This window comes from Hibiscus syriacus, unplaced genomic scaffold (genome assembly GCF_006381635.1).
Source record: "Hibiscus syriacus cultivar Baekdansim isolate YM2019G1 unplaced genomic scaffold, ASM638163v2 tig00110186_pilon, whole genome shotgun sequence".
Lineage (NCBI taxonomy): Eukaryota > Viridiplantae > Streptophyta > Magnoliopsida > Malvales > Malvaceae > Hibiscus > Hibiscus syriacus.
The window spans coordinates 297,557-325,352 of NW_024062617.1; the positions used below are offsets into that span (position 1 = coordinate 297,557).

Genomic DNA, 27,796 nt, shown 5'->3' on the forward strand with positions numbered 1-27,796 from the left:
TAAATCTGTGCATTTTTTGTTTGCAATTAAGAGAGAAACTTCAAAAAGGTCGGTTTAAACTATGGTTTTGGTCCTTTGGTGTGTTCAAGTATAGATTTAGCTCTTATGCTTTAATTTGATATAATTTAATCCTTTATTTTTATAATATAATTAGTTAGTTCAAATATTCAACACCAACAAATATAGGTCCAGTTCCTACGACATTGATTTAGATCAAGTAATGACGTTATAAAAATTGTAAGAGAGGTCAAGTTATATAAAAAAAATTGAAATTAATAACGGGATCAAAATCATAAATTTACGGAACAGTCGAGTTTAATTAATATTACAGCTAAGCGTCCATAACATGGGTTCACAAAACCTATAATTACACAGCTTATTTCAAAAGAAGTCACAATGAACACTGAGTGAAGGTCTTAATACATTATAGCAGTTGCAAAATTGCATGGCTAATATGTATAAAAATTACATAAGTGAGCAAGCATTTGGATTCTCATCGCTGAAGAACTGTGGAGGATACTCCAACTCCTCCGAGTAATACTTCGACGGAAAAGACTCACTTCGTTTGATGTCGTCACTCTTTTTATTATCTTCTTCACCTCCTTTAGCTTCTTCTTTCTTTGTCTCTTGTTCTTTTTTCTCCTCTTCCTTCTTTTCTTCACCTTTCACTATGGTTGCCTGCTTTCCAGTTCGCTTGTATACGTACTCGACCAGCTTTGTCGGATCCACGGTTCCTTTTACAATAACTTGGTCATTTCCCACGTCTGTTTCTACCGACTCTACGTCTATGATGAATCAATGCATTCAAAGTTATATATCTAATATATTATAATAAGGAATGAAGTATATGAGGTACCTTTAATCTTCCGGATTCGCTTCCGCAAAACCTGAGCGCATGCTTCACAGTGCATACCAACCTTCAACACCACCGTTATCACTGCAGGAGGCTGCCAATACATGAACTCATCACTACTAATTACAACAAAATGATTATTCTTTTCTTAACTTTAGAGATTAGACTATATTCCAAGATCAGACCTCTATATTAAAGATCTCAACACTGTTTTCTTCATTAACTCAACAACATTCCACCAAAAAAGCTTTCTAAGCCTGACATTAAACATATAATAATATAATCCACCTACCAATCTCTTATTACGAGAAACCAACTCTTAAACTACTAGTAATTGTGTGCAAATAAAACAAAACCTACACTAATATTAATTAGAGTTTGTTAAGAAAATATCAAAATAGTGTTGGTTTGGAAGTGAAAGCAAGTAGGATCTCTGGACCCGTGAGCGACCTGCATTGCAGAGTTGGTCAGTACTAGTAATATGGAACCGTGGGGTCACCCTTAAACAGTGGCCTTGTGATATGTGCCCAGTGGGCTATGGGGCTATGGGGGGTTGTGGTCAAGACCAACTTGTTTTGTAACTTTCAATGTCAGCACCGCTACACACACAGCAGAGGATAAATCTTGCTAATTCAAAAACCCATAACACATGTAGGGCTCGACATTTAATGGTTTTTTTTCCCGACAATTCCTCCGTCTATTAAATGGTATAATTTCACTTTTAATCCCTCCAAAATTTACTAGTTCAGTTAAAGATTTTTAATCTATTTTAACATAGAAAATTTAGTTTTCATCTTTAAAACTAAATCTTTGTTACCTCCTCTTTTTTCTCTTCTTTGGGTTCGGGTTCTTTGTTTTCTTCCTTCTTCTCTTCCTCCGGCGGCGGCGGCTGCTTCGGCAACGGCGAAACTAACTCTACTTTTCTTCCGTATTTCTTTAGTAGCCTTTCATAAACCTTGCTGGGATTTGCCGCCTTTCCCTTCACCACCACCTTATTTGCTTTGCTATCTGTGGCAACATCCTCCACCCCTGTCGTCAAATTGAACCTTAAGATCTCCGAAAATGAAAAAGCTAATACACACACACACACACATATATATGTACATATATATTACCTTCAAATCCCTTGAGAGTTCTTGCAACTTTTCTGGCACAAGCTTCGCAGTGCATATCAACTTTGAGTACAATTTCTGGGTTTTCTTCTTCCTTTTTCTCCTCCCCTTTGGCATCTTTTTTCTTGTCCTTAAATATAAACAAGCTATTACTATTGAGTATTAACTAAAACTCAGTCAAACAAACTATTATGAGCTTTGATTAAAGGTAAAGAGGCGTTAATGACATGAACAATGCAACAACGAAGAGAGTAAATAGATAGGCTTACCTCTCCCATGGTTATGATGATTCTGAAAATACTCTTTACTTTCTGGACTTTCATGAGCAGGAAAAGTTTCGATATATATGCAAGCAATGATTTTTTATTTGGCTTAATTATAATGTAAAGGCTCAAACTATAGCAATTTTCACGAATAGGTGAGTATAATTTTTTTGAATGATTTCGGTATCTAAACGTTATCATTTTAGGTGTCTGGGCAATAAATACTGTTAATTTTTTTCGTTAAATGACATATCATATTTTAGTAATTTTTAAAAAATATTTAAAATTGAAAAATTAAAATTATATTTTAAAAAACAAACAAAAAATTGAAATAATCCAAAACTTTGAAAATCTTAATTTCAACCTCTAAACCCATATCGACCGACACCCTTTACCATCGACGAAGTTTCACCCGACCTCATCTACCTCGACTATCAATATCCCTATGAAATCGTAACCTATTGACGGTTGATCGACATTTTGTACCTCGTGAATCCTAAGATAAAAATTACAATCTCACATGATTTCAATGACCAATCAACGACAACTACGATGACATATAACTAAGAAGATGACAGAGATTAAATTGGCAGTAGTGGTCGTGGCCGAAAAGGGTGGCGGCAGTGGGTTAGAGTTAGGATTTAAAATTTTTATGAATTTTGAGTTTTTTTTTGTAATTCATGAGAAATTAGGGTTTTTTAAATAAATATAAGAATATTTTTAATTAAAAAGTTCAAAATTATCAGAATGTGACACATGTCACTTAGCAGAGAAAACTAACGGTAGTTATGGTAAGGCATCTAAAGTGGTAATTTTGTAACGTTAGGCACCGGGACCATTAAAAATATTGAGTGTAATATTCGTGAAAACAATATAATTTAAGCACTTAATTTATAATTAAGCCTTTTTATTTTTATGGTGGGAGAAAGAGGAAGAAAGAAAGGCTTTAAAGCAAGGTGGAAATTGTGGGGATCTGACGTGGAGTTGTTTGATGCACCGGTAGACATATGTCCTTTAGCTGACTCAGCGTCTCAATCATTTACCCTTTCTCTAGAGTCTAATTTGAAATTCATCCTTCAACCATATCAAAATTGAGAAATTAGTCCTTTACTTTAATTCATTCTTCTAGTTTTGTTGGTTTTATTGTCTGGATGAGATTATTGTATGCTTAAATCATGAAATAGATAAAGAAGAAACATGTATGATTTATATCAGGATAAAAATAGAAGAATAAAATTATGATAACTAACATAAAAAGATAAAGTTGAATATTCATAAAATAAAAGGATGGAATTGAAGAATAAACCATTTGGTTGTTACCATGGTCTTAAATAATGGGGAAATGGGGCAGTCGTGAAGTTTACGTAACGTGTGTATGAATTGATGGTGCATTCCATAATGTTGTAGAAATGTCTTTGAGGCGCAAAGAAGAACAACCGGGAATGGAATGGATGGGTAAATTTGGATCCTTTAATTGGGAATCCAAAATGCAAAGCCCACCACCATAACCGGCAGAATTGAGGTTGGGGTTGAAGATGGTCTGGAAAACAATTTGAAGTTGGTGCTCTTGGCCCAAATTGGACTTGACTTGATACGCATGTCATTGGGCTAACTCAATCCAACCAACTTCAATGTCGATGCCCGTAAAATCGATTTATAAATTCTATAAAAATGAGAAAAATCAGACCATAACATGAAAAAAATACAAGGCTAAGGTGCTAACTAAAATCAATGGTTTTGTCTCTAAATTTGTGTTTTATAGATAAGGTGTATCGTTAGACTTGGCACTCTCCTCTTCCACTTTCTACAACAATGGCGTATGCCGTCAACGTGTGTCTGTTGGAAGCAGGTTTTGAATTTTGACATCACTTATTGAATGCTACGGCACAACCCAAAGAGGAGTTTTATGAATTGAGGATAACTCCGGATGATGGGTTTTGTGCTTGTCATACATTACGCCTAGACAAGAACTGAGTGAATGCAAAATCCAAACTAGTAGGTGGTTTGGTTTGGTGGCAGGGTAACAAACAAAACGGTGAAGGCAGGGACTAGGCATCACAACTTTTTAATTATATTGCTTCCCAACATCTGTTGGAAAGAGCTTGTGAGCTGCTAGACCTGGGGCTTTCCCTACAGATTTATCCTCCAACTACTGGACCTTAAGTCTCTCTCTTGGGGCACCTCTAACCAGAGCCGTATTTGAGTTTGGACAAAAGGGACATCTGTCAAGGCCCATAATTTTTATAATACATTATATTTGTAAAAAAATGATTTTATATCAGTTACAGGCTCAATCATTTTTAATATTTATTAAAACTAGGTGGTTTGGTTTGGTGGCAGGGGAACAAACAAAACGGTGAAGGGCATCACAACTTTTTAATTATACTGCTTCCCAAACATCTGTTTGAAAGAGCTTGTGAGCTGCTATCCCTAGACATTTATCCTCTACGTCTCCGACTTACTGGACCGTAGGTCTCTCTCTCTTGGGGCACCTCTAAGTTTCTAACTTGGCAAAAGTACAGGAGTCGAAACCAATACTGGACACGGTCAACATAAATACTCGGGAGAAAGGCTTGGCAACTGTCATCCACTAGCATCTCAATGAATTAGATGCTTCATTTCATGAAGCCCCGGACAGGGCTGACTGTTTTTTTCTTTCTCTCTTTAACGACAAAAGTTGTAGCCCAGTCGTGGTTGGAGTCGAGACGTACACGTACACGTACAGGTACACCTACACCCATCTTGGTAGCTGATTAGGTAGTGTGCTCGTGAACAAGTGTTGGTCCTTTCATCTTTGCATCCATATCTAATGTCTACAAATATTCTCTGAAAACTCCTCCTTCCTATATTTGTTACCATTATCTATTTTGACGGGACACCGTGTTTCAATACCCTGATGTATACAAAAATTTAATGAAATATACGCATATCATTAGAGTGGTTGGCCAACTACTGTTTGTTAATTTAAAATGCGTTTTGCCATTTTGAACCATTTATTTTTGTTTTTTTATCATTGTAAACTTTTCAAGCTTCATCTTAAACAGTGTAATATGAATTTGTACCTTACCAGAAGTGGTGTTTGATTTGTTCAATTCTAGAATCAGTTGGGATGATTTTGCCAATAATACAGAAAAAGACCGACTAATTTGACTTATTATTTTTCAACTATTTTAATAACAAAATATATAGTTAGATACGCGAGTCAATTAATTTAACCAACTGACCTTATCGATGATAAATTATTTTAGACCACAAAGGTGGGTTGATTCAGTTTTTGAATTTGATTGTTTAAGTCCGATACATAAATAAAAAAATAATAATAAAAACCGACAGAACCAGATAAATTTAACTATTTGCTCACCACTACACCAATATATGCTATAAATGTTTCAAGATACTTAAGAACACAAATCAGTTCCTTTCCGTCCAATAGACAATACTGGTACAACATATACGTAAAAGATCTATGTTACCCAGACATTCTCCCCCTAAAGTATGTGTCCGTCAGTTGTAGAAAAACACGCCTTCCGACTTAAGTATGATTGAATGAATGAAAAGATAAAAAAAAATGAGTATGCTAGTATCGAACACATATCATATTCGATACGATACCCACATAGCAAAAAAGAAAGATGTGATAGCAAATAATTTTCTTCCAAACAAAATATCTCCTTATCAAAATTGGTCTCCTTGCAATTGCAAATGCAAATACAGAGAAGGATCAAACGATCAGGCAACGTTGTGCCACAGCTGCCGAAAATGAAATGCACGCAAGGAGAGACAACAGAGGGAAAGTTCCCATGTTCTACAGGACCAGATGTTAAAAAGTGTTTACCAATTGTGCAACTGAGCAGTTATACTTTTTACAACAGGGTGGTATCCCGTGTGCATGTGCCTTTTAGCTTTTTCTGAACCCGGGTGCTCAAGCCACTCATCATACAACCGTTCCACCAAAGGGTTCTTGAAAGGATCAGCTTCCAGGACCTAAATTAATAAAGAAGAATTAATAAAAGAAAATCTAAAACAAAAAAGGAATAAATGCAGAGTTTCTCCCCACTTAGAACTTTTGTGCTATGTGAATATTCGGAAGAGAGCTTGATTGCATATGCATGTAAACGTTAAGCTCCGTGTAGCATGTCAAATCAGTTCAATTTTAGCATTACAGCATTGCAAGCATAGAAACTTAAATTTTAAAAAACGCGTGGACAAATTCATAACTGAGCGTAGAAACTCACATTTTCCATGTAAACAGTTTCTAGTGATTTGATTAACTCCTTTGGAGATTGTCCTGGCTTTGGCTTGATTTGCCCTCCACCATTCAAGCAACCTGCAAACATTAAAAAATACCCAGATTCTAATACAAAGTTACAAGCGACTGTTTCAAATCCAATTCATTATTAAAATAAATAAAAGGGTACAATGGAACAGAAACCTGAAGGGCATGCCATAACCTCCACATACTGATAATCACATTTCCGTGTTTTAACTTTCCTCACGATATTTTGCAGGTTTTGGAAGCCATAACATAAGGAGAATTTCATCACAGTTTTCCCCTCCACCTACATAGTGGACTGTCAGGATATCAACAAAGAAAATAAAAATAAAATGTAGTGTTGAAGTTGCTTCCATGACTTTTTGAGCCATATATGTTAAGTAATAAATTCGTGATTCAATTTCAATACAACCTTTGTGAACTAAGAGATTACAGAAAGGGAACTCTTCAGGCAGAATTTGCATGTTTCGTTTAATATTCGGACTCTATACTGCTAAAATGTATACCATCAAATCAAAAAGCAAACTTACTTCTAGCCTCAATTCACGGAAATCAGAATTCCTTATAGTTCTGAAGTCCAATGGCCCATCAATTTCTCTTCCAAAGAGAACTTTTGCAGCATAGCGGAAGACAGTTTCAGCATAACCTCCAGAGCTTCCTGAGACACCATAAAGATGTCCTTGCTCATCAAAATTTGTCAACCTGAAGAATGTTAACCATATTGTTCATTTGTATGTAACAAGGTAGGAATAGAGGGTCATTTTAAAGACAATAATTGTGGTACTTACAGTGTATCAAGAGGGGACTCTTCCAAGGCTTTAAAATCAACTTCTTTCAACTGCAAAAATTGACCAAATCAAGAATATAAAATTGTTACATTGAAATGTCCAAATTAGATAATGTGCAACCTTGACTTCACCTGTATCAAATCTAATACTTCCCCAGAGGTCAAGACAGAGTCAACTTCTGGGATACAAAGATCTTCATCAGCGTGGAATCCATCATTAGATTCCACTTGAAAAACAAAATCCTCCCTGGAAGCCTCAAGCTTCTTATCATAACATGGCATCACCGTTACATGGTATATCTCCTCCGGCCTATCAAGTAAAACGAATAATCCAGTCATTCAAGTATTAAGGACAATGCAATGTTTTTGGCATACACCATTTCCTCAAATATTTGGGTAGTATCAAGTTAAAAAACTAGAAATTTTCATAAGATGTTAACTGACGATTGGCTTTCCAAAAATAGTCCAAGATAAAAATCTAACTTTCTATAGCACCTGAATAGCAAATAAAAAAGTGTAGAGGGAGTAGGGAGATGTTCTACGACATTATTAAAGAAAGCAATTAGAACTATCCTTTGATCATACTCATTAATTTGGAGGTACACAGACCATGAAAGTGACTTCATGATACAATACATATAAAGCACCAGATATTATTCCATATTCCTTCTCCTTCATTTGTATGTTAAATGAATATGATTTTCTTATTATTACTGCCTTCAATCTTCAGTTATTTTCTAGTTTTCCTATGCCAATAGTAGGGTGGGAGGCTGTGTAGTTTTAACCAGTATGCTGTAATTCATTGGTAACCGCAAAATTTAGCAATATTTTAGTTTTTTTTTCATAAAAAAATATGAGAGAATAGCTAATCAAGCATTTCATTATCATTACTAGAGTACATTACAAGTTCTCTCTTCTAGCAAAAACTGTTGTTTATAGCATGACCATGACCAAAAGAAAGCCGAAGTCTGGTGCATAAAAGTTGAATAGCCAAGACTACCTGAAACCCATTGTCTGACATATATGATGCTTAAGAGCAGCTCCCATCGACTGCTGAGGACTTTTTACTGAGGATATGTATGGCAAAATATATGATCCAAGCTGTTTTTCAGCATAGCATATCCAACCTGCAATAAGAGAGAGACACAGAAAAAACTCTTTTGAGCACAGGAATTCTATAAATTACTATGACATCCCATGCATAGTCTTCTTCTCCACATGTAATGCACAAATACAGAAAATCGTGTGCATATGCATTTTAGGGTTTCAGAGAGAGAGAATTCTATTAAATTATTGCCCTATTTTTACAAATAAGATGTATACCTGGACATGATGAGGACAGCATTGGGAGTGAGGATTTGCTTTTCTCGTCAATATTTGCTTGGCTTTGTTTATATCGAGCAATGAACTCATGACAAGTTTCAATTAATGTTAAGTCTCTAATACAACAAATATCAAAAACAGCTTTTACTCCTAAGGACTTTAAAAAGGTTGTGAGTTTCTCGAGAACCTGAAAACGAGAAAAGAAATTCCATAATTAGAAATATTCAACTGAAATAACATATAGGCAACATTTTCTTGTACTTCAAATGAAATGAAAACAAAAATTAAAAACAGGGAATCACAGATTTAGTCAGAAGGTATTACAAGTAGGGAGGGTGTGGAATGTGCATAATTGTGCGGTGAGAAAACTGCTAGATTTAACCCTCTCTTCTTTTCATATCATATAGTGCGAATGTAACTGAAGAGCATGTCAGGGGGTAGAATGCCACTATCAGAGCGTTTTAGGTTAAAGGTTTCTAGTGTTTCATTGTACCTTCAGTGGAGGGATGCCGAAGTGAGCAGCAAGGGAGGCCCTTGACTGTGGAGAAAGGGATACGATTACAGCTTTCCCTTTATTAATACTGGAAAGGAATTCATCTAAGCTTTGCTTCATAAGCATCACTGTCTCTGCAGAGGTTATGCACCCACTGCAACATTGCAAAGAAGTTACAAACATGCCTTCAATGTAAATAAAACTTGAAACATAAACAACTAAATAAAGCCTTTATCAAGACAACAATTGGCAGTCATAAATTAGACATTCAACATTCAAAAATTTCAATAATTACCTTAACATACACTTAACAAACAAACAATTTTAATCCAATCCACAAGCTACGCAATTTTAAAGACATGATGGATAAGCCAAAGATAGAGGAAATATTACCTACATGCCAAGCAGTCCTTGAGTGAAATCTTTACTGGTTCAATTTGCTGACTCTTAGCAGCTAAAACCTTCAGCAGAGTAATTTGAAAATAAGAAAATTTTAACCAAATATAACGAAAAATCATACTCTTCTACTGCTAAATAATTCGATAATTGGTAGAATAAAGCCTATGCGATTACAAAACATAACCAAACAAGAGCATCTAAAGCTAAAATGGAAGGAGCCAATAACAAATCCGAAACAAACTATAACACCTAATTCCGAATCGAAGTTTGCAAAATTCACGAAATAGGATTGATAATTGAGGAAAGAAATTAAGTGAAGGTATAATGAGTACCTGAGTTTCAGGTTTCTTAGGGGTTGCTTTGAGAGAAACGACGCAGGCTTGAGACGGTGCTATGAAATCGCTGAGATCTCCGATCCTGAGCGTCGGCGAGAACTTCTCCGACATCGTTTAATTTCGAAGCTACAATTATACAACGCTTAAATTGAATTGGAAAATTGATAATTTAGACCTAGGAGTTGATTCGAGAAATAAGGTTGAGGTTGAAGGCGCTTGAAATAATTTAGTAAGTCAAAGGCGGTATATCACCGGAGGAAGTCCACCAAAGGCGCGTGTGCTTTTTCTAATCAAGGCGTGTGTATTTGGCACTTTTAAAAAGAATAATAATACGAATAAAGTACATAAATAATTCCAGAGTATTATTTTTTTAATCTTTTAATTATTAAAATTATAAAAGATTTCATAACTATAAAGGGATGTTTTTTTTAATCTATTGACTATTAAAAGTTATAAAATAATTATTTGATTATTTATATATTCTAAATTTTCATTTTTTATTAAAAACTAACGATTGTTTAAGATGAACATTGACCTGCTGACTGAGATAAGATAAAATCTGATCTAATAACTGTTTTAATTTTTTTTCTATCAACTCTTCGTTTACATTATGACATCGAACCAATGATTGAAATATTATGCCGTCGAGTTAGTGCTTGAAAGCAACGACGGTGCTAGTAAACATTATTAAAATATAATTTTATCATATGACAATCAATAAGTTAACATCTGATTCAAACGATAGCAAGATGAGTTTGAAATATATGAATAATCAGGTGTCTATTTTATAACTTTTAATAATCGAATGAATCAATAAAACAACGCTATATAATCGATATCATTTGAATACTTTACACTAATAATACTAATAACTATGCATCAAGAGAAAATTAGGCACCCGATTACTCACTGCACCAAAAATTGTATATTAAAAATATAATAATTGATATTGTAAGGATAGATAAATAAAAATATTTATAAAAAAAACTAAAATTACAAACATTAAATTTTATTATTATTGTAATCTAAAGATAGATTTTAATAAATAATCATTATTTAATAAAATTTCATTTTGAATTAAAAGTTATTATTAATGGTAATAATTTATTAAAAAAATTGAAAACTCCGAAGAAAGTGGAGGAATTATTCAAATAATATTATAAAAATAAATGATTAAAGTATATTAAAGTCAAGGAGAAAATCTCAAACTTTAATAGAGGAATTAAAACCACAACTAGACCACAATAGGAATTTAAAGGGATTGACATTGTCGGATGCTTCATTCAATTCTATGGATACCAGATATTGCTCAGTGATTAGCTAACACATTTTTCATTTCGACAGTAACACTGCCCTTGGGAGTGAGCAACTGAGCATTAGTTCTAAAACAGAGTTGTTACTGTAAAATCCTATTCTGTACCGTATCGGTTACATAAAATGCGAGATACTATCAAATATTCACGACTCCACAATTATAAACAATAAATTTAAAAATATTTTTTAAAGTGATCACATATATATTAATAACATAAAATTTTTATGCATGATAATATATAAAATTTTAAGGTGGGCACAATCAATATATAGATAATTATTTAAAGAAAATTTGGATTTCAGGTGGGCACTGACCCATCCTTACTGAGTGGATACGCCAATGGCGACTATGTCGAGATACTCGAATTCTGCCACCTTGAGTTGTTCTTGGCTCCGTTGGGATCGTATAAGAGAGAGATGGAAAGCAGAGATACAATACAGGAGCACCATGGCAATGCTAACTAGTAGTGCCATTGCTATTATTTGCCCGATTTGGACACAAAACTTGCCGTACATGTTGCATGCCTTCATCCATTGAACCTCCTCAACTTAGCAAGACACCCTTACTGCGCTGCACATTCCACGGCAAACACATTCAAGTACTCCATGGCCTGCAAAACAAACGATATGGACTTTATGAAGACTAGCTTTAACTGTTATTAAGTAATTAAATGCAAAACCAGAAACAAGGGTTGTTCAAAGACTTGTTTGATGTAAAACAGGCTCCCAATATTACCCGATTCATTCTATCAAAAAAATATATATATATATTACCCGATTCAAGTAATCCTAAAAATCCGTATTGTATTTCGACTTTGTTTAAGAAAATGAGTGTGTAACCATGTAAAAACAGAAAGAACAAGTAACAAAAACAATGAGGTAAGTTAAGCGTTCTCCTTACCATATACACCTCAAAACTTTCATGCCTTGTCAAGCCTCTGAGCATGTTACTAGTTTCCACATCAAGTGTCAATCCCTTTTGGAGCGTTTCTTCAGCAAGACTCAAAGCCTCATCTTTTCTCTTGCTCTTCACGTACCCATTAATCAACATCTCTTATAAGCCACTATATCGGGTTCAAAATCCTTGGCTGCCATTGAATCAAAAACATCTTGTGCCTTATTCATTTCGCCTTGTACACAATACATTCTGATCAGTATCCTGTAAGTAAATCCATTAGGCATCACACCTTTTTGATATATCAACTTTAGTACCCATGAGCTGCTTCTGTTTTTCCTTGTTTGCTAATAGCATCCAACAAAATGTTAAAAGTTTCAACATCAGGTACAATATCCGCTGCAACCATCTCACAAAGCAAGTGTGTTGCTTCTGTCCATTTACATGAATCGCATAACCCGTGTATCAAACAATGGTAAGTGACAAAGCTGGGTTTTACATGTCTCTGACTCATTAGTCCCCACATGGTAATAGCTTCTCCTGTACTCTTTTCCTTGCTTGATTAAATAATTGAAAGCCACAACATCAGGATGAACCCCTTCATTCATCATTCTATTGAGCAAGCTTGCCGCTTCAGTCCATTTGCCAGAATCGCAAAACCCATGTATTAAACAATTGTAGGTGAAAATGTTCGGTTTTATACCTCTTTGAATCATGCGTTCAAACAAGGAAATGGCTTCTTCAATCTTCTTTTACTTGCATAAAACATCAATTAAAGAACTGAAAATCACGACATTAGGATGAACACCTTCGTTCATCACTCTATTGAGCAAGCTTGTAGCTTCAGTCCATTTACCTAAATTGCAAAACCCATGTATTAAACAAGTGTAGGTGACAACTTTAGGTTTTCCATCTCTCTGACTCATTAGCTCTAACATGGTAATAACTTCATCGATCTTCTTTTCCTTGCATAAAGGATTGATTAAAGAATTGAAAATCACAACTTCAGGATAGATTCCTTCGTTCATCATTCTGTCGAGCAAGCTTGTCGCTTTTGCCCATTTACTCTTTGACTCGTTAGCTCAAACAAGGAAACTGCTTCTTCGGTCTTCTTTTCCTTGCATAAAACCTTGATTAAAGAACTGAAAGTCACAACATTAGGATGAAACCCTTCGATCATTCTATCGAAAATCACAACTTCAGGATAGATTCCTTCGTTCATCATTCTGTCTAGCAAGCTTGTCGCTTTTGCCCATTTACTCTTTGACTCGTTAGTTCAAACAAGGAAACTGCTTCTTCGGTCTTCTTTTCCTTGCATAAAACCTTGATTAAAGAACTGAAAGTCACAACATTAGGATGAAACCCTTCGTTCATCATTCTATTGAGCAAGCTTGTCGCTTCAGCCCATTTACCTGAACTGCAACATCCATGTATTAAACAAGTGTAGGTGACAACATTAGGTTTTACATCTCTTTGACTCATTAGCTCTAACATGGTCATAGCTTCATCGATCTTTTTTTCCTTACATAAAGCATCGATTAAAGAATTGAAAATCACATCACCAGGAGAAATCCCCTTGTCAACCATGTTAGCTAATAATCATTTTGTTTCATCCCACTAGCCAATGCTGCAAAATCCACGAATGAACAAAGTAAAAGTAATAACATTAGGTTCAATTCTCCTATCTAACATATCTTGAAAGATAATCAAAGCTTTCTCCAAGCGTTTCTCTTTACATAACTCATCAATAATAGTGTTAAAACATACCAAATGAGGTTCAAAGCTGCCATTTCCGCTCATCTTCATCAGCAAAACGAAAATACCCAGATTTGCGAAGTCCCCTAATAATAATATTATAAGTACACGGATCATTCCTCAGTCCAAGATTTCCTAGACAAACCCATTGACTCTTTAATATCACCTTCATTCCTCAGTCCAAGAGGCAGAGTATTCATGGTGCAAGCGTCGGGTTGAAGACCAAGTTTTACAATCATGGCCAAAACAGAGAAACCTAAGTCCACCTTCTTCAAGCTGCACAAACAATGGATCCAAATGTTCATTTCAGAGATATCAAGATAGAATTCATCACGATCCATCATCTGTTTACACATGGAAACGACGACAATGGCATGTGCTTCATCTTGGAGATGGCTCCAAGCATATGGCTGAAAGCCATAATTGAAGGCGTGGGTTTCGTTGAGATCATGGAACTGAAAAAACCCAGGGCTTCATCAAGCTGAAGGGATCTTGATTTACACGTGTATGATCGATTTCTCAAGATGTGTGGGTTTAGATATACCCATATTGACATTTTCAGCAGTAGTAACATAAGGAGAAAAAGGAACAGATTATGGACAGGTCAGGAAAATAAAATAGAAGAGAATTAGCAGGGAGACGAAGAGAATTAGCAGGGAGACGAAGAATGAAACCAGGAATTGTTGAGGTTATTCTCTTCATCTTCATCACCGTGTAAGCTGCAAATGAATCAGTGTAGCAGAAAATATTTTTACTAAAACAGCAGTAAGTAATTTACAGCCCAATGAACCCAGTAACAATAGAATCCGCTCATATCAAGACATGGTTTATCAATAGGCCCAAATATAACGATTAGGGGACTGTTTGTTTGACTCTGAATAGATTTATTTAGTGTTGAATGTTAAACAGTTCAGCATTTAACACGTTTGTTTCGTACTTTTGAATGATTTAATGTTAACTGATTTAGTAAAATAATACTGAATAATTTAGCATCAAATTACATTCTAAATGATTCAGAATCATTATTAAACAATATGTTACATCTAGAGTTAATTCATATAGAATCTCTAAATCATTCAGTATTTAAATTATTCAACGTTTAATCATTCTAAAATAAACAAATTACCCCTCGATCAACAACCACACACAGAAAAAACATATCAAATTCGGACAGGGAGGGTGCTCTGTTCCGTTTCCACCTTTACCATCTGAAGTCCTTAGGACCTTAGGCGAGTCATTGAAACTTGAAAGCCTCACAAACAGGGACCACCCCCCCCCCAAAAAAAAAAAAAAAAACAAACACACACAAAAAGGAAAAAAATCAAAGAAGAACACAGACATAACAGCTTCGGCCAAACCAGAGTATCCAGTTGTAGATCGAAATCCTCCTTTCACCAAATTCGTTGGTAATTTCAACACCCTCGATTACTTCCGTTTCGTCATCATCACCGGCGTGTCCATCACCGTCGGCTACCTATCCGGTAACCCTCTGGGTTTTTTTCATACAACAATAATCATCGTTTTGTAACATTGAAATGCAATTGGATCCTTTTTTTCTCTAAATCTGTTAGCATCTGAATTGGAAAATGTTTTGGGGTTTGAAGTTTAAACCTTTTCTGTTCTTTTTGGTATTTGGTTGGTGCAGGTATAAAACCGGTATTAAAAGGTCCTTAAATGGTGACAGGAGGGCTAATAGGGTGAATGGGAGGATTTATGTATGCCTACCAGAACTCAGCGGATCGACTAATGGGATTTTTCCCTAATGAGGGCGAGGTCGCCCAGTACCAGAAACGTGGATTCAACAACTAGCGCCTTTTCTTCTTCCATTCTCGTTTATTCCCTTTTCTTGTTATAAATGTTTATGTTTAGGATAGATTGAAGGACAAATGATTGCAAATAAATCTTTTTGCTTTGTCTGATTTCCAAGTTGTTCATTTCAAGGCATTTGTCTTGCTGCTACGCTCTTTAGAGATCGACTTATATGGGTCTAAGATCCCATTGAAATGATTTTGCCTTTGAATAATTGTTAGGAAGCACCATTGTTGGAGTGAACTGCATACATCTTTGGGATGCAATTGATCAATGCAAAACTGATGTTTTGTGAATGGATGGTTTATCAAGTGACAGTACCATAGCTTGTAAAGCATAGTAACTTTTAATTATGTGAATGACAGTTTCTTTCCGAGGAATGTAAAGGGAAATTTCACTTCATAGGTCAAAATATTCTAGCTTTTTGGTTTGTGTCTCTTTGTGTTTGTGGTATTACAATCTAAAGGATATTCTCCATCCCACCTAGTTTGAATTCCAGGTACCAATCTTCTTGCTTGTTGTTATCTGTCATTATGTTCAGGCTAGCTTAGATAATACTGTTATGAATTGGAAGTATTCTGGTTAATTCTTTGGGCGAAGCCATATCATAGCGGTCTCTCTTTTTCTGTGGAAAACTTGGGTCTTGAGGGCTTGGGCAGGCGGGCTTTTCAATTTTCCTGCTTCAGATTACATTTGGTTCTTTTTAGCTTATTGTGGTTGCTCTATTTTCTATCATCCATTTCATCTTTATGCCAGCCTCGTGCGGGCATACTGGTAGCTCAATTTAAGTTTCCTTCGAGAACAATATTTCCCTCGTCTCGCATTGCAGTCATGCATTATGACGTTGTTGTTGAGGTTCTATTCCAATGGCATATCCTCATTGGAAGATAGTACCAGGGTTCATTCCCATACTTACTTCACATGCTGCCTCGAAAAGGCCTCGTAAAAGACGGTGTTTGACTTCAATAGATTAGCACGGACACTAGTTTACACCATTTGGCATCTTAAGTTGGTCGCATTCTGGGAGATTGATTCTGTGAACTTGATGGTTTTGAACACAAAACAGTTAATTACACTGCATGATATGAGCACACGAAGAGAAGAGATAAATGTTCACATTGGCTGTGGACATCATAGCCTTTCATGTTAGGAGGTGTTTCTTCTTTCTTTTGATGGAACTGTTTTCAATTGACTGAATCCCAACTTGATATCCGAAGATCGATGACCAGGGTCGGACCATTCCAAATACTATTCTTAACAAATGATTTTTTTTGTCCTCTCGTTTCCAAGGCTTCGTATTGATTAATCCGGACCGACCCACATCGCACACCTGACTTTGGTAGCAGGGATTTTCTGTATACACAAGAACTCCAACTTGATATCTTGCTTAAGCAATATTAAGCTATTTAACTAATGATATTAAATTACGCTACCGATTGAGTCATTGATGTTACATGACCAATTAGTTTCATTTTCGACCCTTAAATAATATTTAATTTGCATTCAAATTGTACAAACCAATTTATCTTAGTGATTAAAAGAATTGTTATTGTTCCTAGACGTCACGAGTTCAAATACGAACAGTTACAAAAGTGATTGAGTATTTATTATCAAATGATTGATAATACTTAAAACAAATGCTAGTTTGTAATCACTTTTATCTTTAATAATAAAAGAAATTGCATTCAAATTTTCTACTGTTGTTTTTCTTTTCACTTGGGGCAAAAGAACCAAGCGACCTCATCCCACCATTTAATGCTCCTCCACCTCCTTTCTAAATCTTTCTTTAGTCCAAAATAGCGATTTCTTCCTAGCACTCTGGTGGGATGAAATCTTAAATTTAATTTTAAAAGCATATGAAATTTTTATTTAGTTCAAACTTTTTTTTGGAAAGATAAATAAATTAAGATACTGTCTATATAAAAAATGCACTAAATGATTTTTTTTATAAAATTAAGTAATAATAAATTACTAGTTAAATAATTCTTCAATTAGTGTTTATAGATAAATCTAAGAAAGAAGAGTGATGCAATGCGTGTTTGATTGGTTCACTAATGAAAACTTTAATTATTGTTGGGTTGGGAAAATAAGACAAAAGTTTCTTTTTTTTGAAAGAAAGAAAAAGGAAAAAGATAGAGATAATACATGTCCAGTCAAAGTCTCATTCATATTGTGTTGATCAAGTACCCCACATGACGCACAAATGAGTTGTGTAGGTCCTTTATTGCTGACGCCATTGTGTTGTCTTCTTAATTACTACCAATATTCTAAAATAATAATTATTATTATTTTAAGACCATATCTATAAAGTATAAAATATAATGTGGTGGGTGATTGGAATCAGATACTTGTAACTTTTGAATAATATCATATGACAAGACTTACTGTTAGTTAAGGCAATATGTCAACGATGAGCAAACCTATCATGGTGATTTTGGGAATATAGCATTGAGGTAAATCATGCTGCTATGATTTGGTGTGCTCTGCATTAGCTCGACGTACAATTTAATGTGTATTTTAATAAGGAATTTAAACTCTGGTTATATATAAGAAATTTGTTTCTTGCCGACACCTTTTAAATTGATAGGACGGCAAAGTAAAGTCGATGAAAGAAGATTAGACAAGATTAAAGAAAGAATACAGAGATATATAAAGTTAAAAAATTATTATCTGAAATATTAATATTTTTTTAATATTTTTAATAAAATGTTATTTAAAATGTTATTCTTTCTATTAAAAATATTAATTTTGGACATTACCTAAAATGATATTTTTTCTATTAAAAATATTAATATCGGAAATATTCATTTTAGATAGTGAAATTGATATTTTTGATAAAAAAATAATATTTTCGATAACACTCTACCGAAAATATTAAAAAATATATTAATATTACTAGTAATACTTTTTTTCAACCTTATATTAAACTACCGTATAATAAAACTACCTAAAAAATATATAAAAGTAAGAATCGAAAAACAACTAGAGATCTCCTTGGTATTGTAAACTATTGTGTGAGACCCTGTGATATAAATATACACATAGGGATGGGTATGAGTCGGTTTCAGTCGACCCGAATCAATCCAAAAATTTTGCATCATTCACCCGATCTGACCCGAAATTATATATCCTCCACTCATTCCGACCTTTTGAGATAAAATTTGAACTCGATCTGATCAGACCTAAAAATTTTTGCATCTTTCACATGACCCGATCTTTTGAGATAAAATCCGAACCCGATCCGACCCAAAACATTTTGCATCCTTCACCCGACCCGACTTGAAAATATATACCCTACACCCGACCCAAATCCGATTTGGCTTTTTGAAATAAAATCCGAAGCCGATCCGACCCGACCAAAAATAATAAAAAATATTATTTTTATTCAATAAAAACAATGATTTAATTGAAAAAAATAATATATTACAATTATCCCTAAATATATAAAATAAAATTATTTTTTCGAATCAAATATTTTTTACCTTAAATCTGAATCCAACATAATCTGATCATCTTTAAAAAAACACGACACAACCAGACCTAAACCCAACTTTTTTTAAAAAAATATGATCATATCAAATCGAATCTACTCAAAATCCATGATACCCATCCCTGTATACACCTCACATTCAACCTCATCTCATCGCATCGCACCTCCTCTTTTTCTTCTACAAATGGTGATGACACGCTCAAGTCGAAAAGTAGGGACAGTGGAAGCTGCCTGCCATTCGCACGTTGCCACGTCATCTTATAGGGTAGATTATTTTAAATTTAAATTTGTAACTTTGACAAAAATAATTAATAAAAAAACACGTCAAGGAAAGGTTACGTTGCTTCGGGGAATGAGCGACCTGTCTTGCCAAGTGCCACACTTCCAGGCAGGTGCGGCTTCTTTGAAAATACCCCTCATATTGTAATTATTTACTCAACTGCCCATTATTCTTTATATATATTTTTAAAAAAACTACACATTTAATACTTAAATCATCAGTTTTAATCCATTTTTATATCTAAATTTTTTATTTTTTTAAAAATAATATATAAAGTTAGCTTTTATTTCATTTTAATATCAAAACTTTAAAAAATTAACTGAAAAATTGATGTGATATTTTTAAAATTATTTTATTAATTTAAAATTATTTAATTAATTTTATTCAACTAATAAGGTGATGAAACATTAAGTCTTTGAATAAAATTAATTAAATAATAATTTACAAATTAAGAAAATAATTTTAAAAATATCACGTCAGCTCTGTCATTAAATTTTTAATGATGAGATACTAAAATAAAACAAAAATTAAACGTTAGACATTGTCAACACACCTTTTTCGTCCTACTAGAATTCAAACTCTCAAAAATATGATAGAATTCTGCTAGGATTCAACTCCTAAAATAGGATAGAATTTTGCTATGTTTTAAACTCCTAAAGATATGATCCACAAGCACTATAAATAACCATTGTAGCTCACTATTGTAACACACGATTAACAGAGGATTTACACACAAAACACATAGGAAAGCACGGAAAATACAAAGGTAAAGTTGTTGTAAACGATTCGAAAATGAAATAAAAGGTAGCATCTTTTTTTACATTGGTTCGTTCATTTCTCGCATGTGCACGTTATTTTTCTTGAGATTTGGTTCGAATAACCCAAAACGTGGGTTGCGCCGATGACTAAAAAAGGGTGGGATTTCGAAGTTTCGAACCTAGATCCACCCCGAGGCGTGTTCATTTTTTAAAATATTTAATTCTCCCCCCTAAATCATTTTTTCATACTTTATTATTCTTGTTATATATGCATATTACTTTCTATTAATTTTATTATATATGTATATATGTTTTTTTATTAGTGTTATTATATATATATATATATATATATATATTTCCTATTTTGCATGTATATATTACTTTTGATTTTTTTTTATTATTATTATTTTACTTATATATATATATATATATATATGCTTTTACTTTTTTATATATTTTACTCATTTATTTATCTATTTTTATATTTATCCTATATTTTATGTTTTTATATTCTTTTACTTGTTTTATTTATTTATTTGCATTATCATTTTATTTTTATTTAGTTGTTTGTTGTGCATATTAGTGTTATTGTTTTTATTTTATATATTCTATTCATTTTATATTTACTTTATTTCTTACTTAATCTCCTTATTTTATTTGTTTTACTTTATTTATCATTTATTCATCTCTTCTAACCCATATTTTGACTTTTAAAGGGTATATTTGTAAATCCGTCAAAGGTAAGTAATTTTGGATCATTATTTTATCTTTTAATTTAACTTGTTATTTTTCTTAATTAAGACAACTGGAAATTACGTAGTACTGAAAGGGCGGTTCAAGGGTGCTAATCCTTCCTTGACCGTAACCGACTCCCGAGCCCGACATATTTCTGGTAAGACGCAGATCAGATAAGAAATAGGGTATCCGATCAACCCATTTATCTTTAAATAAATGATCGGTGGCGACTCCAATCCACATTTTTCAAGTCGAAGCCCAATTCCGGGGCCCAACCGAAAGACGGTTGCGACAGCTTGGCGACTCCGCTGGGGACATAGGTAAGTGAGTCAGGCTAAAGTAATTTATAGTTGTCTTTTTAATGAAAAGGGTAAGTTTAAATTTTAAGGTAACATTTCGATCCTTATTGCTTACTTTTGATTATATTTTCGAAGTAAATAGTTGTACTGACCGTTTTTTAATGATTTCAGCCCTTAAAGATTTTTCATCTAAAGGCTCTATACCCGAACTCCGAACCCTATTTAAGTGGGGGTGAAAGCGACGCCTTCGTGTGAATTTATTCTCCGTATGGGCCTAGCAAGTAACCTTCGGGATTCATATACCTTATGTCTTCGTGTGAATTTATTCACCGTACGGGCATAAGGGAATGTGTCCTCTCGAGTTTAACTTAGTCCACACAAGCCTGTGATGGGTTTAGGACTAAGGGTCTGGCAAGCCCAATGGGGCACCGGCAAGGATAACTCGGGTACATTTTTTAGAACCTAACCCGAGAGACTTTGAAGAATTAGAGCCTACCCCAAAACCTCATTCTAAACCCTAGGATGCCGGAATTATTTCCTAGTTTACTTTATGTTCAAAGCATGCGAACTAGAAATTTATGCGGTTAGGACTTGTTCAAAATCAACTTGCGGGATAGAGATCATGTTCGGGTAGGAATAATAAGCATGTGAGGTAGATATCATGTGGGGTAGGACTTTCATTTTTATGATCATTTTTTATTATTTTTCACCTCACTAACTCTTTTCATCTTTCTTTTATTTTATTTTATTTTATTTTCACCACTTGCATCATTCAAAAGAGGTCATTGAACCACTAAAACGTGTTTGTTAAAACTCGAATAATCTGAATCCATGGACAAAGGTGTTGTAATACAAGAGATGAAAATACAGAGGATAGTCTACAAGGCGACTATGTGTCACATTCAATCCAGAAGACGTGGTGCCCACAATTGAAGAGTATATCACTCTGCTGCATTATAAAGGACTCAGAATGAACCAGGTCTACATCAAGCACAATGAAAGCTTATCTTTGAAGAAATGACTGGCAGATGTTACAGGGGCAGGATGAAGGTTATGTATCTTGGAAGTCCCTTTGAACACGACAATGGCAAAATAATAGCTGAAATTGGAGACCATTGCTGGCGAATTCAAGAAACAGATTAATGAACTTCACATAGTTCCTATCAATTAAGGGTTCCAATGACGAATTCATTGGGAACATACTCAACAAAAGTAAATGCTCGAGATGTGATCATTCAAGACTTCATGGACCAGTATGAAAAATAACTCAACATTTTCACAGTTCATCTAGAGAGGCCGGAGCGGTTCGACAGGTTATTCAACCGGTGAAAGACGAAAGCAGAAGACTAGTCAACATGTTAGAAGCTGTCAGGATATTTTTGTCTCTTAAAAGATAAAACATTTTTGTCCCCAATAAGGATTATTCATAATAACAGGCACATTTCTTGGATCAATGCCTCGAACATTTCATGCATTCTTGCATTTTTGCATCTTCATCTACATTTTTAAGCATATTCATAAACATGAAATTAAGTCACGGATGATTCGATGAAGTGGTCTTAACCACATTACACCACATGAAAGTAAGATTTTAACAATTAAAGAAAAACTAAAATCAGTACAGGGGGAGCTGGATCAGCTGATTGTAGGACTAAGCCTGCCAGGATGATATGAGAAAAGAGTACCCATCTCCTAAGGGCTACGATGTTGAAGCTGTTGCCACATAAGGATTCCCAAAAATTCTTCTGAAAACTGTAAGGCGCTTGCCGAAGAAGGGGGCATGGCATATACCATTTGTACTTATAGGATTGTTTTGTTTGAACACATCTTTTAAACGATTGAATTCATGTTACTTTCTAAGGTGGAGCAATTGAACAAATTTTAATCTTTAGTTCTTTGAATATTAAATGAATTAAGGATTCTTTTAATTCTTCAAGAATTATAGATTTTTGACATATGACAAGATTAGACATTTCTTATCCTCTCTCAAACCCCAGAATAAAATACATTGATTCTTTGCCCAAAATAACTCATGGTCATTACCAAAAAGACCAAATTTTGACATTACCTCCCTTTGAAATTCTTGAACATTGCCTTTATCTTTTTGATACACCCATACATTTCTTTGAGTCAATAAGATCACACCACTGTCTTTTTAGACTCAAAATTGACATTTTAACCCAAGGCGTTGAGTTGTTCATCTGAACATGAGCTTTATTCTAAAGACACAACTTGGGGCATCTTGCGGGGAACTTGAACATTGAGACATCTGGGGAAAAAGAAGAATTCATCCGAAATAATTCTATCACACGTTAATTACACTGTTTTCATGTGAATAGAATTAATCCTGAAAATCTATCCCCCTGGGGATACCTTTCCTGTGAGGACTTCCATGTATGAAATGATGAACGGCTTTCTTTCTTTATCCCTTCACAACAAGAGAAAATATATATCCTTTGTGTCCCCTTTTGAGCCTATAGTATTTTTCTTCTGATTCAACCCTAACCAAGGATCACCCTCCACACTTAGGGGCAATGTGGAAGAAATCTGCTCACATGAGTGAAGACATCAATCCAAAGGAGTTACCAAAAGGTGAACCAGATGCCAAGTGCAAAGATTCAATCAGAATAAAAAAGGCAAAAAAAAAAAGAAGCAAAAAACAAAAGCAAAAAAGAACAAAAAGAAAAAAGAAAAAGGGACAAAAAGCACATGCAAAGATTCCCTAAAGACAAATGGCACATCAAGCTTCAAACTACGAGATTGATCAAGCACAATCATTCCCGAATCACTTCACTCGAAGATCATAGAGCATTAAGAGAAAGAGACATTTTGAGCAAGACAAGGTTGAAGGCATCAAAATGAATTGATCATTGGTTCAACACCCTGAAACACTTGTTTGGGCCTATTTATCCTTTTCTTTCATAACCATGAACCTTGGCCTACATTACGTGCCTTAAAAGTCCATTCTAATCATACATGGATTTCTAAACAAGAGAGACTATCTTCAGATTTCATCCCGCCCATCAGGATTAATTTTGTTTGCAAAAAACAATGTAATTAATGTATGATAGAGAAAAATAACAAAGGGGGGTTCAAGACGTAAATCCTGAATAACATCTTGAAACCAAAGAAGTGTTCGAGTTGAAAACCTGAAAAGGCGGCTCGAATATAAAAATTGTGCAACTGAGGCGATCACACAAATTCATCGATAAGGCATCACACAATCTGAGTGTGACCATAAAAGCTGGGAGTCGGAGAACACTTCCAGTAGATGAGCATGTAAGCTACCCCATCAAACCTTTGAGCATCAAATGTCAAACCATTTAGCATCAAATGAACAAAAATGCCAAACCTTTGACCAAACACAATAACCTTAGACTTTTTATCCTTTCTTTGCTTGACCATTTCCCAGAAATAGCTTTGATCTGGGCGCATGTCAAATAGCTATAATTTATTGAAGGATTGACATTGTAATTAATTCTTTGATATCCGATGAACTCTAGTTTTATGATTCATCTCAATTGTAAAACCATGAAAGTGACAATATTTTCAAAACTTTGGATTAAACATTTTTCAAAACTCTTTATTGATATTTTCAAAAACTTTAAAAATAAAAGAGAAAGAAAAACATTTTTTTCAAACAAGACAGTCTCTCTAGAGTGGATATTGGTAAATGACATGTGACTCTTAGACACAAGAATCAATGCAAGCAAGAAATGAGGAACATTTGGGGCATCTTTGAAGATTCAACATCAAATATTGGGGCATTTTTGGAATTGGGGCATCATAACATCCTAATTTGGGGATTCAACATCCTAATGGAGATAAAACATAACCAATTCATGTTACATGCATCTTATGCATACATTTTATAACATCATATTTGTCATTTTTTCCCACATACACAATTTTTGCAGCTTTTAGAGTCAAGTTTCGACTTCAAGACGAAGGATACTCGATTCAAAAGCACCTTTACAAATTGATATCGGTTGCTTAGCTCAGCAGCAAGAAGCTACACTTCAACCAACTCGACAGATAGAAAGATCGACATTCATTTTCAGATTCGACATTTCCAATATAAATTCTGTCTCGCTTGAGACAGTCTCATTTAATGCAGATGATTATCTCACTTGAGATTGCTTTTTTAAAACAGACTTTGTCTCACTTGGGACTGTTTTACTCGAAAGAAGATTTATTTCACTCATGATTGTTTTTCTTAAAACAAGATTTGTCTCGCTTGAGACCGTTTTCACTAGAAGAGTTTTGTCCCTCTTGAGACAGTTTCCCTTAAAACAAATTTTATCTCCCTTGAGACAGTTTCTCTTGAAACATAAACATTGAAAACATTTCCCTTGAAATAAATTTTCGTCTCTCTTGAGATAATTTCCCTTGAAACAAAATTTTGTCTCTCTTGAGACAGTTTCACTTGAAATAAATTTTGTCTCTCTTGAGACATTTTCCCTTGAAATAAATTTTGTCTCTCTTGAGACAGTTTCCCTTGAAACAAAATATTTAAATATGTTTTCTTTGAAACAAATTTCGTCCCCTTGAGACAGTTTCTTTTGGAACTAAGTTTGTCTCTCTTGAGACAGTTTCTCTTGAAACAAATTTTGTCTCCCTTGAGACAGTTACTCTTGAAACACAAAATCTTCAAATTTATTTCCCTTAAGACATAATTTTGTTTCCCTTGAGACCGTTTCTCATGAAACAACAGATATCTTTGAGATCGTTTCCCTTGAAACAAATTCTATCTCTTTCAAGACAACTTCTTTTGAAGCATCATCTGAACCGTTACACTCAGCTCAGGCACATACTTGAGATGGTCGAGAAGCATTTCTCAAATCAAAAATAGAATGTGCACATCAGATTTGAACATTTGAAGAATTCAAGATCAGGGATCAAAATTTGAAGATTCAAGAATCAAGATTCCAGACAGGCAACTGGAGATCGAGATTTCTCTCCAGAGCCCCAAGATAACATATGTTGCATATACATTTTAGGCACACCTAAGAGCATTGCATACATAGCATCACATATATGCATAACTTTTTCAGGTTTTAGCTAGAGTCAATTTCAACTTCGCGGCGAAGGATATTGAACTCAAAGCGACACAATTTGCTCGAGAGTGGATTTCAACTTCACGATGAAGGATATCTAGCTCGAAGCCAAACTTCACAATAAAGGGGTCTCCACAGTTTCAACTTCACGGCGAAGGGAATTGTGTCCACCCGCAACATAAAATACTTGGATTTCAACTTAACGACAAAGGATATTCAAGTCAAGGTTTAACTTCACAACTAAGGGGCCATCCGTGATTTCAACTCCACGACGGAGGATATTGTGGCACTCGAGACAACGCAAGTTCAACTTCACAACGAAGGGACGGCTGGTTGTCAACAAACAACTTCTCAATTTCAGAGCCAATTTCAACTTCACAACGAAGGATATTGGACTCCAGACAACGCAAGTTCAACTTCACGACGAATGGACCGCTGCTTGTCAACAATAACTTCTCAATTTCAGAGCCAATTTCAACTTCACAACGAAGGATATTGGACTTCAGACAACGCAAGTTTAACTTCACTACGAAGGGACCGCTGCTTGTCAACAACAACTTCCCAATCTCAGAGCCAATTTCAACTTCACAACGAAGGATATTGGACTCCAGACAATGTAAGTTCAACTTCACGACGAAGGGACCGCTGCTTGTCAACAACAACTTCCCAATCTCAGAGCCAATTTCAACTTCACAGCGAAGGATATTGGACCCAAGACAGCACAAGCTCAACTTCACAGCGAAGGGGCGCCTGACTGTCGACAAGCAATTTCGGAGCCAATCTCAACTTCACAGCGAAGGATATTGGACTCGAGATAACACAAGTTCAACTTCACAGCGAAGGGACGGCTGGTTGTCAACAAACAATTTCCCAGTTTCAGGGCCAATTTCAACTTCACAGCGAAGGATATTGGACCCAAGACATCACAAGCTCAACTTCACAGCGAAGGGGCGGCTGACTGTCGACAAGCAATTTCGGAGCCAATCTCAACTTCACAGCGAAGGATATTGGACTCGAGACAACACAAGTTCAACTTCACAGCGAAGGGACGGCTGGTTGTCAACAAACAATTTCCCAATTCCAGAGCCGATTTCAACTCCACGACGGAGGATATCGTGCTACCCGAGACAACACAAGTTCAACTTCACAACGAAGGGACGGCTGGTTGTCAACGAACAACTTTTCAGTTTCATCCGCGATTTCAACTCCACGACGGAGGATATCGTGTTACTCGAGACAACACAAGTTCAACTTCACAACGAAGGGACGGCTGGTTGTCAACAAACATTTTTCAAATTTCAGAGCCAATTTCAACTTCGTAGCGAAGGATATTGGACTCGAGACAACACAAGTTCAACTTCACAACGAAGGGACGGCTGATTGTCAACAAGATTTCGTTCAGAGTCAATTTCATATTCACAGCGAAGGATATTAGACTCGAGACAGCACAAGCTCAACTTTACAGCAAAGGGGCGACTGACTGTCAACAAACAATTTCCCAGTTCCAGAACCAATTTCAACTTCATAGCGGAGGATATTGGACTCGGAACAATATTTGGATTTCAA

At 34.9% G+C, this 27,796-nt stretch overlaps 3 protein-coding genes across 3 annotated transcripts; 1 reads left to right on the forward strand and 2 right to left on the reverse strand.

Annotated features, from left to right (window-relative positions):
• Positions 1-314: 314 nt before the first annotated feature.
• On the reverse strand, positions 315-2,308 carry LOC120217194 (heavy metal-associated isoprenylated plant protein 7-like). The gene is made up of 6 exons (XM_039214397.1): positions 2,287-2,308; positions 2,235-2,256; positions 1,969-2,095; positions 1,671-1,882; positions 857-947; positions 315-785 (listed from the first exon to the last, which is right to left on the reverse strand). The coding sequence occupies exons 2-6, from the start codon at positions 2,241-2,243 to the stop codon at positions 466-468; spliced, it is 759 nt and encodes a 252-aa protein (XP_039070328.1). The 5' UTR covers positions 2,244-2,256; positions 2,287-2,308; the 3' UTR covers positions 315-465.
• Positions 2,309-5,850: 3,542 nt separating this feature from the next.
• Positions 5,851-10,094, reverse strand: LOC120217190 (protein NAR1-like). Its single transcript, XM_039214389.1, has 11 exons — positions 9,836-10,094; positions 9,498-9,565; positions 9,105-9,258; positions 8,612-8,798; positions 8,289-8,415; positions 7,421-7,598; positions 7,290-7,339; positions 7,032-7,203; positions 6,661-6,787; positions 6,464-6,555; positions 5,851-6,212 (listed from the first exon to the last, which is right to left on the reverse strand). The coding sequence occupies exons 1-11, from the start codon at positions 9,947-9,949 to the stop codon at positions 6,060-6,062; spliced, it is 1,422 nt and encodes a 473-aa protein (XP_039070320.1). The 5' UTR covers positions 9,950-10,094; the 3' UTR covers positions 5,851-6,059.
• Positions 10,095-14,934: 4,840 nt separating this feature from the next.
• On the forward strand, positions 14,935-15,841 carry LOC120217270 (the record flags this gene model as incomplete). The annotated part of the gene is given in 2 exon segments (XM_039214452.1): positions 14,935-15,283; positions 15,448-15,841. Coding segments are annotated over 2 exon segments (513 nt in total), but the record flags the coding sequence as incomplete, so codon positions are not given.
• Positions 15,842-27,796: the final 11,955 nt, after the last annotated feature.